The 16,609-nt window shown below is 39.2% G+C and overlaps 2 protein-coding genes across 6 annotated transcripts in view; one reads left to right on the top strand and one right to left on the bottom strand.

Moving 5' to 3' along the window:
* The window catches only part of ZZZ3 (zinc finger ZZ-type containing 3), a 57,986-nt gene extending 54,744 nt beyond the window's left edge, over positions 1-3,242 (top strand). For all 5 annotated transcript variants that reach the window (XM_077785400.1, XM_077785399.1, XM_077785397.1 and 2 more), the window contains one exon: positions 163-3,242. In XM_077785400.1, coding sequence (XP_077641526.1) covers positions 163-307 — 145 coding nt within the window. In that variant the 3' untranslated portion in view covers positions 308-3,242. The remainder of the gene's footprint in view (positions 1-162) is intronic.
* Positions 3,243-3,252: 10 nt separating this feature from the next.
* Positions 3,253-16,609, bottom strand: part of AK5 (adenylate kinase 5) — an 84,344-nt gene continuing 70,987 nt past the window's right edge. Inside the window, exons 12-14 of the mRNA XM_021527722.2 lie at positions 16,296-16,412; positions 12,407-12,568; positions 3,253-4,617 (exon numbers count right to left, since the gene is read on the bottom strand). Of these exons, the coding sequence (XP_021383397.2) occupies positions 4,507-4,617; positions 12,407-12,568; positions 16,296-16,412 (390 nt within the window). The 3' untranslated portion in view covers positions 3,253-4,506. The remainder of the gene's footprint in view (positions 4,618-12,406; positions 12,569-16,295; positions 16,413-16,609) is intronic.

The following is a 16,609-nucleotide window of genomic DNA, read 5'->3' as shown; positions in this document are numbered from 1 at the left end:
ACAGATAGGTTTTGTACAGTTAAATAAAGGGGGGCATTAGACTTTATGAATGAACTGCTGTCTAATTTGGTATGTATCTGTTGATGTGATCACTGTTTCTGAAAGTTAAATATAAGGAAAATATTTGACTTTTAAACTGTTATCTTTTTCTTTCCCTTGCAGTCTGCATGAAACAGAGATTCATAAGGAGGATCACCAGTTAGAACCTATTTACAGAGCAGAGACATTTTTAGACAGAGACTACTGCATGTCCCAGGGCACCAGTTACAATTATCTTGACCCAAACTACTTTCCAGCAAATAGATGACATGGGAAGCAGATCTATCATGTTGGGTTTACTATCCTCTTTGAAAAATAACAATGGCACCATTGTTAATTCTGTGCACATTTTGGAAAGACTCTGCTTTCCCTGAAATGTCACTCACAGCATGACAGCTTCCTGGGTGTACTTGTCAAACTACAGCTTCGAGCTGTCATGGTTCTAGATCACTGAGCAGCAGCTGAACATTCCTAGTGTGCAGAAGGTTTCACTGGGAGACTTTTCTTTCACCACATTAGTCACTTTTAGGTGGTGAATCTAAACAAAAGAAACACATACAAAAGGGTGAGCCAGAAATGAGAGCACACATTAAAGATAGAGTAAATTCCAAAGGCTTTGAAGAACTTGGTTATAATGAGATCCAGAGGAGATGAAGTATTTATATAAAAACAGTTTAGTAGCTTGCAGTTTTGTTGTGAAATAGTTTTCAGCACAGTAACTGACTTCTTTAGGCAAGGTTTTAACCAATGACAGTGTTTGCTTCTAGGCTGTACTCTAAAAATACTCACTGTCTCAGCAATGGTTGGCTACGGGCCTTTATTAAATCGGAGCTGCTTAATCATGTTGACCTTCAATTTTTTAAATTTTTTTTTAAAACCACAACAAACTATTTACCAACAGTGAAGCACTACAGGGGGCAACTGTGGCATTGCTTCCTTAACCAGCTCATGGTGTGTGAATGTTATAAAATTGTCACTCAGATATATTTTTTAAATGTAATGTTATATAAGATGATCATGTGATGTGTACAAAATATGGTGAAAAGTGCCAGTGCTAGTAACTGTGTAAAGTCTCTAATACTCAACATTTACTCCTTTAAAATAAAATACACAGCCTTCTGCCTCTGTATTTGGAGTTGTTAGTGCAACTCATCAAAGAAAACTGCCTAATATAAATCATATATATGGTAATAATTTTTCCTCTTTTGTAGTCTGCACAAGATCCATGAAAGATTGTATTTTTATTACTATTTAAACAGTGATTAAATTTAGCCTGAGCAGTGAGCAAGGGTTCACATGCATTCTTTTATACTGCTGGATTTTGTTGTGCATCATTTAAAACATTTTGTATGTTTCTTCTTATCTGTGTATACAGTATGTTCTTAAATAATGTTCAATTGTCAGGAGAACTGTGAGAAATAAACTATGTGGATACAGTCTGTTTATATATAGAATGCTTGCTGTGACTTCCTTTCTGTGTAGTTCTGACTTTTAATCAAGATGGAAAGTTTGGACAGGACATTTGGATCGGTCACCCAGCGCCGCCTCTGCCGCTCCCCGCCCGGGGCCCGGCCCGCTCTGCCCCGGCAGGATTAGCATTCCAGTTCTCTCCTTCCTCACTTACAGACTTCTTTGTCAGACCACAGAAAATCCAGATTTTAGTAGCCTTGGTACAGTGTATACCATTGTCTGAGAAGCTTTGTAATTATTGTGACATATTTTACTTAATATATTTTTTATTGAAATGTATAGCTTGTGATTCAGAAATACTTGATTATTTTATAACTGTAATACACTTCCGGTTGCTTTGAAGCTAGAATACTCAGAGCAATTAGCTAGAAAACAAACAAATTTGACTTTAAAAGATGGCAATAGGAAGGATAATTGGCTGGCTGCACCTAGTAACTTTAATTATAAATTGGTCAGTATTTTTGCAGTAACTTTAGGTGTAGCTATTTTTTGCTTCAGAAAAAAGAATGTAGGCATTTAATCTATTTAGAAAGTTATACAGTACAGTTACTAAAACACTGACCAAATATCATATGTAAACATATCTGATATACTTAGATAAACTTAATAAACCTTAAAAAAACACAACACAAAACTCACATGATATATTTTAGTTTTAATTGGAAAAGTTACTTCTCTGAGAGGCTTTCTAAGACCATAAAAATATGCTTTTGACATTATTCATGGTCTTTATAGGAAACTAGAGTTGGCAAAGGTGTAGTATCAGGAAGAGGATCTGTGGTAACTTTCATTTTCTGTTTATATCCTGAAAAAATTATGGGAATAAAATCAGAAAAGTAAATTAGAGAAAATATTCAGTCATCAATTTAGGATAGCTTGGAAAGAACAAAAGATCTTGGTATCCTTGGAACAAGGTTGGAAACCAAAGGATAATTTCAAGTCTGAATCACTCAAGAGTGTCTTGGATAAATCCTATTTTACTGAATATGTATAAATATTAATGTTTCCCTGTGCATGCATATACAGCTATTGCTCCTGCATACATTATGAATGTATGCAAATAGGTATCTAATGCACATAACACCAAATCAAGCATGGGAATTTTTTTTGTTTTTTCCACAGAAAAGACAGAAGAAGCAAAAATAAAATTTAAACTGAAGTGTATGGTAAATAATTTTTGTAATTAAAAAACCCCAACAAAATAGCAGCTGATTCTTGCTTTTTTCCCATCCTGCACAAGTATGAGACTCCACACTTTATAACTTCTACTGTAATTAAATATCATAGAATATATTCCAGAAAACCTACCCAGATGAATTTGCAACTTTGTGGTAACTGCAGAGTGTTCTACTTTTAAAAAGAGCGTCAGGGCTGCTGTGGCCAGAGCTGCCCTGGGAGCTGTGTGGTACCGCAGGCGCTGCTGCTGCTGCTCAATGGCACTGGCTGGAGCTGGAGAAGCACTTCCAGAGCACCAGAGGTAAAATGTAGGCTATAGAAGGACCCAGGAAAGAAGGAACATCCATGATATGAAGGATAAGAACATATGTAAAACAGACCCTAAAAAATAATTGAGTTAGCATCTACAGGGCAAATGCTAAGGAAGAAAAGGAAACAGAAGAATCTGCCCTGATTGGAAAAAGGACATATTCTGTAAGCATGCTGATTTGAGCTATATTTTCAAGTCATGTACTGTGCTTTGAAAAGGATTAAACCCACATATACTGTAACAGAAATCACTGCTCCTCCTTTTTGTATATGTTTTATTTGTATTGTCTTAATTACAAGAAAGGTAACTTTAAAAATGCAAATCTGTTGCATAAAGTACACCTTTGACAGTACAAGCAATCATGCAACCCACTTTCACTGTAAATTCATCCAGTAGTTCCAGTAAGAGGATGCAGTTACTTTACAGCAATGTCAAACAAGCTTTTATTTAGCTGTCAGTAATACCAAAGAAACTCCACGATATTTTAGTTAACCTAATGGAAATACAATAGCACTTTACAGACTTTTTTGCAGATTACAGATAAATGGCTTACTAAAGGCGCAAGCAATATGAATCAAATAATCCCTGACATTTTCCTTTTTTTTTTTTGGTTTCCCACCCCACCACACCTTCCCAAGTTTTGGCAATGCCAGTACAAGACAACAGATGATGATCTGAATTTTGCATTTGACATACTTCTGAAATGAAATTTAAAGATGACATGAGATGTTCTGGCTCATAACCAACTTTACATATGGTCTTTAATAGCTATAGCACAACTGCTGTTAATATGGATCATTACTGGATCACACATTTAACTATACAATACAATAATCATTCTCAGCTCACAAAACTGGGAAGTCAGTTATAAAGTCATAACATTCCCAGCAGAAGACAAGACTGTCTCAAAAATGGTGTCTGCCTCCCAGTAATGGGTTGACAGACTTCCACAACATTCAACTGTATCTTCAATGAATTTTTCTCCTTGCAACAGTGTTCTGGGGATGTGTGAAAAGGTTATTTTAACTTATAGCTTGACTAATTCCAGCTCTCCTAGAGCTGCATGTTACAGAGAACAGGTTTCAGGCACTAAAGCCCAAGAACATGCTAAGTGACACCACAAGAATTTGTACTGTTAGTAGAAAGAAAATAATGGGAAACTTGTATGCAGTAACCCTAGTGTCAGTCTGCTGGACAGTGACTGGGGTGGGTACTGTCCTGTTTCCCATGGAATGTGTGTGAAGATGAAATACAAAACCAGAGCTGCTGCTCACCTTGCTGCTTTTAACCCATGAAGAGCAAACACCCAAGAAAACAATTCAGTTCTCAGAGTGGGGTTAGCATACAGACCACTTTCTGTTGAGTGTACTTTCAGAACTAAGATTTCATCTAGAGCAACATGCCACACGCACAAATTCCAGATACCTCTCAAGGAAGCAGCTCTGCTTTGACCAGCAAATCATGGCTGTGGGGTGCACGTGGGCAAGGCTGTGTACACACCTTACACACCATTACTGCATTTCTGGTGAAAAAGAAAATGCTGCCTCTTCCTTTTTCAGAAAAGTGTCAATTGTCTTGCAAATTTCCAGGAGAACATCCTCCTGTGTTCCTTCTGCGTCAACCTGTGAAGCATGAAAAAAACCAGGTTTGATTAAGTTACAAAGCATTATCTCAGAATCTAAACACTGCAACAAAAAACTGGTCTAATATAAAATGAAAGTTGTTCTGCTTCATGGTAGAAGCATTCTAAAGTAGAGGAGCAGCTTAATAAAGAATATCACTCATTTTGTTTCCACAAATTTCTGTAAGAAGGTTCTGCAGGCCCGATTGTCTGTATCAAAGTACATCAGTCAAGTGAGGGAGTTTTAAGTACTCATGTTTTAAAGTAAAGTTACACCTTTGATGCAGAACAGTTGCCAAGGGCTCTTTGTCCATCGCTCCAACCTGGGGAGGTCCTGAAGGGCACAGCACTCTGGGTTTTGGCCACTCCACAGTAACTTACCAGATCAATGTATTCCAGTGCATTTGTATTTGGAAATTTGGTGAACTGGTTCTGGTTTTATGACATCTTTAGCTCCTAGTTTTTTATAAAGGCACTGCTTTTGTGGTATAAGAACTCAACTTTCATTGAAGCAATTTTTTTCTTGAACATCCCAAAGATGCAGTTTTCTGACCAAGCTATTTTTCATGACTGTACTTCACAAAACCAAGATGCATTTACTTTCCTGTGCTGAAGATGAGAGCTGCATTTCAGCAGAGAGGAATGCTACTTGCAGCCAGTAATACTTGTCTGTGTTCCCTGGAAAACGTGAGGCAGAACTGAGCTGTTCTGAGCAATGAGTTTCATGTCCATCCCATGCTGTGTCACCCGAGGAACGAGAGCTGCCTTCAGCACTCACAGCAGTGACAGAAGCAGCTTTCACACTGGCTGTGTACTCTACACAGATGCTTCTGCTGATTACTCCTTACCTCAAATGCCTGCTGAGATATTTGGTCTTTACACAAAAGCAAGATTCTTCTCTGCTTCTCTATGCTAAGTCTTTCATGTATGCATGACATGAAGTTTGCGCAAGATTAAATGGACCCATGACAACTTTGTGAAAGGATCTTTTTCTGAACTGCTGCATTTTCATCTCCAAGCTGCTGAATAGAAAGCCAGACAATTGTAGCATTTGAAGGGGACATTCCTGCCTATAATACTTTCTGCCATCTCTTTGGTCTGCAGGAGAATTAAAGGAGTTTCACGTTCAAATAAATGTATTTTTAAATAGGCCAAGAAATCCTGCTCAGATATGATGCTGTCTTGCAGCCAGCTCCTGTACAGCTGACTGCAGTCCATGTACATCTAAGTCCCTGGGTGCAGAGTCTTGTGTGGGAGTCAGCAGCTGCTCCTTGCAGGGCTCCAGCAGGGACTGCAGGCGCTCTCCAGAGCTGGGGTTTCACTCCTGGTGGCATCGGCAGATGCTGCGAAGTTCGGTCCCCGTTGCATCCTGTGGGAAGTGCTGGCACATCTCACCAGCCTATTCCACAGCCAGGCTCCAGCAATGGATTCCCAGCCAGGCCAGCCTTTAGGAGCTGTGCCTGGCGAGCCCTGTCCCTCGGGCTCCCTGCAAGGGTGTGACAGTGTGAGCTGAGCTGCCCTCGGTGCCCTGGCCAGCTCCCGGGCCTCCGCTCCCTTGGCTCCTCACTGCCCTTCTCAGTGCTCTTTGCTGCTGCTGCTTCTTGCAGAGCTGAGGCAGAGGCAGGCATGTGCTGGTGCCTCAGAAAGGGCAGCTCTCCCACAGGGCTGCGTGTCTTTCAGAAGTGTTTAGAAGTGGGGGGTACTTACTGGTAGCAAAGAGAAATGGGAGCGATGAACCATTCTGAACCAAATGTCTACCTTCTCCAGTTAAAACAAAACCAGCAACTCCCACCTCAGCAGTTATAAAACATCTTGTTTGGCCTGCCTCAGCTGCCAATACAACTATTTTCATATGGCTATCCCACAGAAAATATACTGCATGCAGGGTGAAGACCACAGCCATTTCAAAGCTCTCATCTTAATATGTATTATTATTATTATTATTATTATTATTATTATTATTATTATTATTATTATCTCTTCATAAATACTTTTGCACCGCTGATTGTCACTGGCTTTTTGGTGACCCCTTTAGAACTGGGACTGATACTAGGTCTAGGTCTAGGTCTAGGGAGCTGTGATGAAGAATTAGTTCTGTAAGCACGGAAACCAACCACCCTTTATGATGGGCTGGAATGCTGACTTCCTAACAGTAGCAATAAAATATGGATGGGCCTGACTAATGACAGCCCCAGTGATTCCCATGCTGGCCTCCTAAATAACAAGGGCCCATAAAACTAACTTAACATTGTGGCAGAAAACTAACTTAATGTGCCAATAATTCACCTCTAGTACTATAGTTATTCAACAACGCTCTCAGCAGCTCCAGAGAAAAAACTGTATTTCTCTTCCTCAGATTCTAACAAAGCTCATAAATTAGGCCTGTTTCCAAGGCTATTTAAGGCTGACTTCTCATAAAACAAGATCCATATACAGTTTTCCAATTTTCAAATGCAGCTTATGGCTTTTGGTAACTACAAATACGGAGAAATTTAATGAGCTCATATGAAAAATTACTGGAGTAACCATTCCTATGGTACAATGTTGCTCCTTTTGTCATTAAAATCAACCAATTACGTTTTCTGTCAACAAATCTACATTTGTTGTAGGTTTTGAAATGTAGAGCTCTAAAAATATACTGCCACTGAGAAGAACCTGACTGTAGAGAGGATGGCTGAGGACAGACTCTGGAATGAACTCAGAAGCTTCTTACTGAAGGTCAGCCAAGCTCAGCTGTGTTGTCACTGACATTTATGTCTTTGTCACTAGAGTGTATTAGGAAATCTCTCTGAGACTGTGCAGCCCCTGGTTCTCACAGCAATGGATCAAGTGTGTAAATCCACTGAAAACACACCGCCCTGAGACCTATTCATATTAGGCCTGCATTTTCTGCTGTGTTTTATCCATGATCCCCTGCTAATGTTTCTGATGTATCTTTCTAGATCAGTTTCTCATCTAATGGGCCACAAAGCACCAAGGGGGGAATAGAGAATCACTTGTTCCTTTGTTCCCCACATCCTTATCTATCAGGATTGATGGGTCTCTGAGAACCTTTCAAAAGATGGAAACGAACCACATAACTGCTTTCACTATTACCATTGATTACCCCTTCAGGAAAGGGGGAAGTCGCCCCTCCCCATGCCCACTCAGAGTGGCATCAGCAAGGGAAGGCTCACAAGTGGAAGACTGGGAGAGGGTGGATAGTCACCCGTTCTTTCATAATCGTTATGGAAAATGTGACTGCAAGTGATTTTAGAAAGAAATAGCAGAACAACATTGAGAAAAAAATAATGAAAGGAAATAAACAAAGAAAAACTAACTCCTACTGGATTTTGTAGCCTAAGTTTCATAGCATGTGATCTGAAAGAGTCAAAAGTTTTTGGGCACCCTTAATCCTCTGCTCTGCCCTGCTTGGCCTATTTGTTATACTCATGCCCTTTTCCTCAGACTTTGAATAGGAACCTTGTATGTACGACACCTACCAGGTGTCTCACGTTAGCTAGGTAGGATCAGGGCTGTCTTTCTTGACTACCAAGGCATTGCTCTTCTCTTTTACTTACTACCCTCCTACACACTGTCACGTCAAAAAAGCTTTAAAGGATGAGTCAGATATTAAAAACAATCTTTTTTCCCCCCTCCCTTTCTTCTCAGTTGAGAGAGAGCCATATATTCAAAGGGATTTACATTTAGCCATGTCAAAACACAAGTAGGTGTCTACTAAATTTTCACATGCACTTTTCTGTCCAGCTGCCTTGAAACTGCTGAGAAACAGATTTAAAACAAACAATGTCTACCTGCTTACTACTACTATAATGCATTTTGTTTAATTTCATTTAATGTCATTTATCTGAAGCACCTGATTCCCACAGAACCAGGCAGCTTGCAGGCAGTGTTTTTGAGAGCAGTGCTTTCAGCCCTTGCATTTCCAGTACAGGGTCTTTACTGAAAAGCAGCCACTTGCAACTCCTTAGGTGGGTGTTCTGGAACTGACTACAAAAGAAATTAAGGGATATTAAATTAAATCCCCAAAACATGAATTTAAAAAAAAAAAATTAAAAATTTCTGACTTGTTAGTCACAACTACCTTTCAGAACACAATTTAGAAAGCTAATGCCTCAGCAGAAAAGTGAGAACAGTGTTGCCTTTGTCCTTCATTCTTCAGTCAGTTCATCTTCCCTTCCAAATATGTACACAGTTCTTCATCTCAGCAGGGTGCTAGAAGGATTGCTGTTGTTTATTCCTGTCAGGTTCGTCAGGTTTCATCTGCACCCACAGCCTTCACCCTCTGGCCATGCACACCTCAAGCCTCCACTGCTGAGCAGTAACACAAAGAGGGAATCTTGGCCAAAGGGAAATTTCCGATATAATCCTGATCTTTTGTCAGCTTCACCAGGTCACTGTTCTTGTTCAGAGGTCAGCAGAATGGAAAAAATGTTCCAGTTCCACATATCATATTAGTTAGTTATGAATGCACAATCACTCCAGGTTGGGGAAAGTCATAAAATCCTCAAGGATTAAAATGGAAATTCTGTTACAATCATATACCTTTGTCTCTTCTGTGCAAGTAAAGCAAGGAGAGAATTCCCAATGAGTGCAGAAGAAGCCAGGTCAGATCTGAGTTTTTCTGTCTGCACTGTGTTTGTCAGGCTCCATCCAACCATGCCTTAAAGCCTGTTCCAAATGGACTAAAGCATTTCTTACTCTGTGTTCCAGTACACAGAGCAAGAAAGCTCATTTGACATTGTACTCTCACCACACCTTGATGTGGTGTGACAGACCAGTTCCTCCTCTGCTGAGTGTGCAGCCAACATCTAATTCCTACACCAGACCTTTTCCTGGCCTTCTGCCCAGGACTGAATTTTACATTTTCATATTTAATCAGCCTGTTTCAAGACTGAAAACCTTTGGAGTAGATAGGAAAAGTTAAATACATCCCACTGTTGTCATGTGCTGTTTCCAGTCTGTGGGAAATTTTGTCCAGTCCTAAAGTTAGACTGGAGAAATGAAATTACACCAGTATGCCAACTCCATTTTCTTGTTACACAAGTCTATTTCTGATTTTCTTTTCTGTGGCCAGGTGGAGCTGGGTGCTACAGTCAAGCCCTATAAAACATGATCACTTACAGAATTAATACCTAGAATTTAGTGGTCCTTAGCCACACACTGCAGTAAGCTGGCTAGAAAAGGTTAATGCCAAATCTTTGTGGAAGTTAGCAGGATTTAGACTCCAATATTCCTCTAGAATCTCAATGCCCACTCTGCATGCTTAGGCAAGTGCATTGCTGCAATCCCAAGGGACATAAAGCTCATGTGGGCCTTTCACTGGAGAGATGCTTCTTTTGAAAATCCAAACCTAGGCAGGAATCTAAGAGTCTTTAAGACTCCTTTTCCTCTCTTAAACAGCTTCTCGTCAGATGCTTTGGCCATTGCTTATCCTGGGATCACAGACTGATCTGGGTCTCCAAACAGCACCTTCAGGAAGGCATTGCTTCCCTGAAGCTACTGGATCCCACCAGCTGTGCCTAAGAAAAAGAGTACACTAGCCTCTGATCTGTAGTTACATGGAGGTCCTTGGGTGATTTAAAAATAAATCCATTAATAGAGATGAGAATTTATTTTAAAGAGTCTTCAAATGAGCACTGGTAAATTAACTAGTGGCTTTGTTTAAAATGGATAGGGATCAGACACACTTCTTTCAGGAAACAGAGTTGTAGAGGCAGCAGCACCTCCATGGCAGCATTAACCTCTTCAGCCAGCATTGGTCAGTGTTGGAGAGTGATAAACCCACTTAGGAATGAACAAATCCCCAACACTGAAAATATGACGCTTTAATTAAAATGGGCAAGAAAAATATTAAATATGTTAGACTGCCTCCAGGTAAAGTCTCAGTCTTCTCTGTGTATGATATTAGAAATAAAAAAAAACCCCAAAAACTATTTTAGCCTAGCCTGCAAAAAAATGCAGTCAGAAGTTATATTTGATCAGAAGTTATTATTGTCGGTTTTTCTGCTTTCCAGCTGAATTTCCTTTCATCATTCAGAGAACACCCAGTGGCTGCTAATGTCAATGCTTGGCTGCATTGTGTAAACTAACCCCATGCTCTGGGAATTGCAAACTTCCCCTTGACTCTCTGCTTTCTTCAACACATGTAGCTTAAACATATTCACCACTAAAATAGTTTTAAAAGACATTTTCCACAATAATGTTTATACAGGTGATTTTACAGAGCTCTAATACCCAATGGTTCCACCTGGGAAACACTATAGTCACCAGAAGCAAGTTCAGAGAATGCTTAGACACTGTTCAAGCAAAGCACAGGTATTTTCTAACATGCAAACATATAATGTCAGCTTTCCCAAAACTGATGGTACAAGTACAGATCACATATCCAGCTCTGACCCAATATTTGGCAGGTTCCTTAGGAGCTAATGAGCTACAAATTTTCAAGAAGGGACTGCATGTTTTGCCATAAGGTAGGGGATGGAGCAGGAACTTGCAGTAGAAGCATTAAGGAAGGGCAAAGAAAGTCCATGTCAAGTGAAATGAGGCAGACAATGACTGCAAAATTTGTGTGAAAGTGTTAACTGCAGTTTCACTCTCTTTGGGGCTGTCACTCCCTGATGCTTCAAAAAGGGAAACACTGTGGTAGGCACAGCTCCCTGGAATAAGACACTGAGACAGAGCTCTGTTTCCCTTGGCATTGTGCTGTGTTGGTATATTGTGTATAGTACTGAATTCTTAGTTAGGCACATCCTTGCAATTTTGGCAAGATAGCTTCTCAAAGAAAAAACAAATAAACCACATAAACATTTGTAAGCCTAAAGATGAAAAGTAAGCAGGAACTTTTTTCTGACACTTAGACTTTGTCTTATGTACACTTATTGTTGGGGTAAGGAAAGGCCACAGATCAGAAGTCTTCCTTTGAGTATATTTTTTCTCAGCACTGTGTCATTTACCCTGTCCTCAAGTCAGGATATTGATGCATAAATTAGCTGCACATTTCTCTTTTGGGAACTTTGTAAAGGAAAGTTTGGGGCAAGTGATTTGTATGTTTGCTACAGCCTCTAGAAAAAAACAGATCCCATAATATTTCCAGAAACTATTATTGGATTCTTTCTCTTTAAGACAAGACAGAGACCTAGGAGTAGACCTTTAAGGGATAGTTTACCATGACAGATCCAAGAAACAAAGAAACCCCAAAATCCTTTGTAAATGAGTCTACATATGTGCCAGTTAAGTGTACTGATGGGATTTTTCTTGCTTCTCTTGAAGTATAGAATAAAAAGAATGTTTAAAACATCACATCCTGAGCAGGTGTAAACTGAGATAATTCACTGAAATTAATATGTTATTTATTCCAGCAAAAATATCTCTCTTGTTTGAAGGCCTGTTTTCTTTCAGGATATACACTGTCAGTTTTGAAAATTTTACTAAAGGGCTTTGGATTAACAGCATCTTTCATCCCAATTTTGAAAGCCCTTACATAGTAATAAATCCTAATACTTAAAGGAAATCTTTCTAGAATTTATTTTTAATAAGAGATTTTATACAGATGAGTTATTGATTCAGGAATGTTCTCTGACTAAGGATAAATCGGTGGGGTTTTTCTTTCAAACTGTACTGTGGAACTCAAAAGTTTGCAGAAGTTACAAACTAACCAGGGAATTGTAAAATGAGAACTAGAAAGTGTGGGAACAGTTAATAAATGGTGGCATATCAGTGTTTTCAAAATACTGCTCATATAATTGAAGTAAAAAGCAATAATTTAATTTAAAAGATCAAGTATTTACCTTGCATAACTGTGTCTTGCTTTCATAGTATGCAATAAGAGGGTTTGATGCTTGATGGTGGCTTTCAATTCTGTCCTCAGAGGTTTCAGTGCTCTCAGAGTTCTGAGTGCTCATGGTTTCTGCAGAGCAGTCCAGGCAGAGCACGAGCTTTGGTTCTCCAATCTAGAGACAAAGGAAAACAACAAACATCCAAAGCACTGGCCCAGTTTCTTTGTTTGGATGACATCAGAACAGTCACCAAGGAATTTATTAGCAAATAGTATTTGCCTATGGGGAAATGAAAACACCTCTCATTGTGGCAGCACTAAGGGGTGCCAGCACTGAGGAGCCCGGCTGTGCTTGCCTGGGCTCTACGCAGAGAAACAACGAGGGATTTGATTAAATGCTGGCTACTTGGACTGAAGAGTGTCAGTTCATTATTTGCTTGATGCAAACAGTACAGGACTTATGCAATACTTGACTCAGTTATATTTGTAGCCTTTTCTTTGTTCAATGTGTGAAAAGGGAGTGGTAAACTTAGCTTAGTATTTCAAGATGCAGTAGCAGGAAATGCTCACATAAAAGTGTACCCACTTGAGATGGAAATTAGTAACAACAGACAGGCTCAGGGACACCATCAAATATGCACAGGAATACATCCTGTGAATTACTTTATGTCATACAGTATTTTATGTCTTTGTTTGCAGTGTCCCCACACCATTCCACCCCATGCTGCAAAGGAAGGATGTGATACATTTCTCTGCATTTTCAAACTGGCAAGTAATTTCCAAATTCTGTGGGAAGCTGGTCATTTAATGCTGTTTGGCTAGTGCCAAACTAGTCATGGGGGAGAGTCTGTCCTTTTAGCTAATAAAAATAAATACAGATTTATTTATTTTTATTCTTAGGCCTAGCAAAGATCATAAATATTGCGGTACTTTTAAGGGAAGAAAAGAAATTGCAAGAAAGAGCAAAATGTTCTTTATGATATTTCAGGGGAGAGACACAAGTTCTAAACACAAATCCTCATCATTCTTTCCCTGAAACACTGAAAAATATGTATGTCATTGAGCATAAATCTTGGAATGCACTGTCATGCACCCTGCTCAGGCATGGTACTCTCTGACACAAGATTTTGTATGAGCAAAACCTGCTGGGCTGAGTCCAAAGCAATAAAAATTCCACTGTCTCAAGCAACATAAAGGTGTTACAGGATCAGTAGGGGAAAAAAGTTAATTTTTCCATGCAGTAATGTATTTAATCCCTCAGTGACATGCTCATTTTTCTCATTCCTTCCCTTTCCAACAGGGATCTGGAAAACACTTTTTAGGAAAAAGTGAGAAGTCTTGGAAAAAGATGACTGCTCTTCACACACTAGTGACAATTACAAAATCATATTTTTACCATGGCTACAGTAAAGAAAACCTAAATGACCAATATATGGAAATTGTCATTGTTATCTTTGTTGACAGCCCTTCTGCATTTGACTGAGGATGTCTGGATAGTGTTGACCTTTCTACAACCCTTAATGACTTTCTAAGAGAAGCTGAAGCCAAGGGCTAATGTCAGACACTTCAATGACAGGCTTTTACCTGCCCATTTTTTCCATACAGAAAACATTTATGCTATTAGCTGTAGCAGCACTGGGTTTAGGGATTAAAAAAAAAAAAACAAGGCACTTTTAATAGTGCAAGAGACATAGAGAATTAAAAAAATGATGTGGGCTTAATCAATGATTTAAACTAATGCCCTTTTTGTATAACTGGATTAGGATGGTGAGAAGTAACTTCCTCCCAGATTTACATGAGGAATTCCATAGTCTGTTCCAATTTATAATAGAATAAATGGGAAATAATTCATTTTATCAGTTATACTCATATCATCATCTTACAATGAGGATATGAAGGAGTCTACTAACTGATAGGATCAGATAATAGTATCTTGCTTGATACACTGTCTGATTTGCTTTTGAAAAATGTATATAGTTTTCTTAGAAGTTTCAGTATTGCTATCTAGAATTCAAACCATTACAGAAATACCTTTCTTCCAAATTAAAACCCACAAAAAGTTAAACTAATGCCCTTATCAGGTATTACAGCAGTTTTTGCTACTTTTTAAAAGTTATGATTTTCCTAACACAATTTAGCTTAAATAATACATACCAAACAAGTCTAATGTTTTAGGCCTTTACTCTGTCTCACTGGGTACTTTCCAGCTGGTGCTGTGGAGTATATAATTTTAAAATGCTTTTTCACCTTGTAGAAAGACTGAGGAGGGAACAGAGTTTTGTGCTTCTATAGAATTATGGCTGGGTAAAAATACAACTGCATCATAGAAGGGAATTGGGTAAAACTGGCTGGAGAATCAGCTGTTTCTACATAGCTCGTTCTGTTTATGAGTCAAGCTCTGAAACATAAGCATTATTCTTGATGTCTTCTAAATAGACAATTGTCTATAAATTGTCTTTGTTAACAATTATAAAGCTATTCACATATCATGTAGATATGTAGCATTATTAATCTGTACTTTGCTGCCATTAATTTGTAAGGCCTGTGTGCACCTCTTTTCATGCAGTTATAATTTAAGAACTTCTCATCACCCTTTGGAAAGAACTGCAAAGCATTATCTCAAAAAGGACTATTGAAAAAAACTTCACAGTCTTACTGAGCAGCTCACAGCCAGCCTGTGGAAAGTGGATACAGGGCACAACAGGGGTGACTTAGCACGTTCAAAACAGTCACTTAAAAGTCCTTGTCTTTTACTCCAAATGCAGTCCAGGACTAAGGGATCTTTTGCTGCTTTCAGGGAACTTAAGGAGCTCTGCTTCAGCATGGGATGCATTAAGACTTATTTGCCTGGAATACCTCAGTGCAGGACACTCCAATCTCTAAATCCCACTTCATAATACAGAGGAGTGTCCACAGGACACCAGCATGTATGCCTACCAGAGAAACAGCACTGCTGGAATAGTTCCTCCTTAGACACAAAATGAGAGAAATCTCCAGCATCTTTTCTGTAGTCTGCAGCATTTTATTAAAGGGACTAATAAGTCAATATTTCTGTGAATGACTTCTATGGCAAATCCCATTGCTCATTATTTTGTCTGGCTTCTGATGCCTAAATCTTGCTAGGTTTTTATGGTAATCAACTAAACAAATAAAGCAGCTTAAGGCTCAGCAAGAAAACAGGGGATTCATTAAAGTTTTATTACGTTTTAAACTTGTCTAGGACATTTTTGGAGTGTAATATGATGTAACGTATACTAACTATTATCCCTAATTCACCACTTCTTTTCTGGCAGATTCATTCATAAGCTTAGACAGAGTTATTTCCTGCAGACTGAGAAATGTACGGCTGAGACTCCTCACGAGGTCTTCGCACATTCTGAGGAAGTCGAGAGCTCTCGGAACTGCCACTCAGGCACTTGCAGAACGCTCTTTTTATGGCTGTGCCACCTGTTACTCACCACAAAAATTAAATCTGTGGCTGTTTCAAGTGGCAGCAAGATTTAGCAGAGCTGGCTTACTGGTAATAAATATTAACTGTGAAGTTACATTTATGATCCTGCATCAGATAGTGCTTGATCAGATTTTCGTGAGAAGTACAGCACTATCCACTGGAACCAGAAAACGAGTTTTAAAATTATGTTTTCTCCTTAATGTGAATTGTTTCTGGTTTACATTAAATTTAGATAAAATCAGCCTCTACTTCTCCTTGTATTCTAGATTCTTTATAGGCAAGGGCAACAGCTAGATTTGCTATACTGTTGAGGTGCCAAACTTTCACTGATCAGCAGCACAGCTCTGCTGGATTGGCTTTTTACGTGTCCCTGCTGCAATCAGCTGAAGAGAGGAACTGAAGCAGCACCAGAATTACAGGAGTTACAACAGCATTACAATTGTATGGTCACCTTGCTCTCAAACTCTTCTGCATCTTTCAGCTCTTGAGGATACCCATCGATCAGGAATCCTTTTGTGTCCCCTAGCTTGGAAACCATGGCTTCCTTCAGTAGCTCTAGAACAATACCCTGTATAGGAAAGAGAGGGAATTAGTTGGTTCATTAATAGGAAAGATTGATACCTTTGTTTGTTGCACTGAATTTAGTCCTACACCCTTGAAACTGGCCCTTTTTGGCTGTAAGTGGGTCCTGTGAATGCAGGTGTTTTTCTTGTCCTGCAGGTAGCAGGGCACCCTGCTTTTTATTCTCTCAGGACCAGCTATGCC

The sequence above is a fragment of the Lonchura striata genome, chromosome 9 (genome assembly GCF_046129695.1).
Source record: "Lonchura striata isolate bLonStr1 chromosome 9, bLonStr1.mat, whole genome shotgun sequence".
In the NCBI taxonomy this organism is placed as follows: domain Eukaryota; kingdom Metazoa; phylum Chordata; class Aves; order Passeriformes; family Estrildidae; genus Lonchura; species Lonchura striata.
This window is presented reverse-complemented; position numbering and strand designations above follow the sequence as displayed.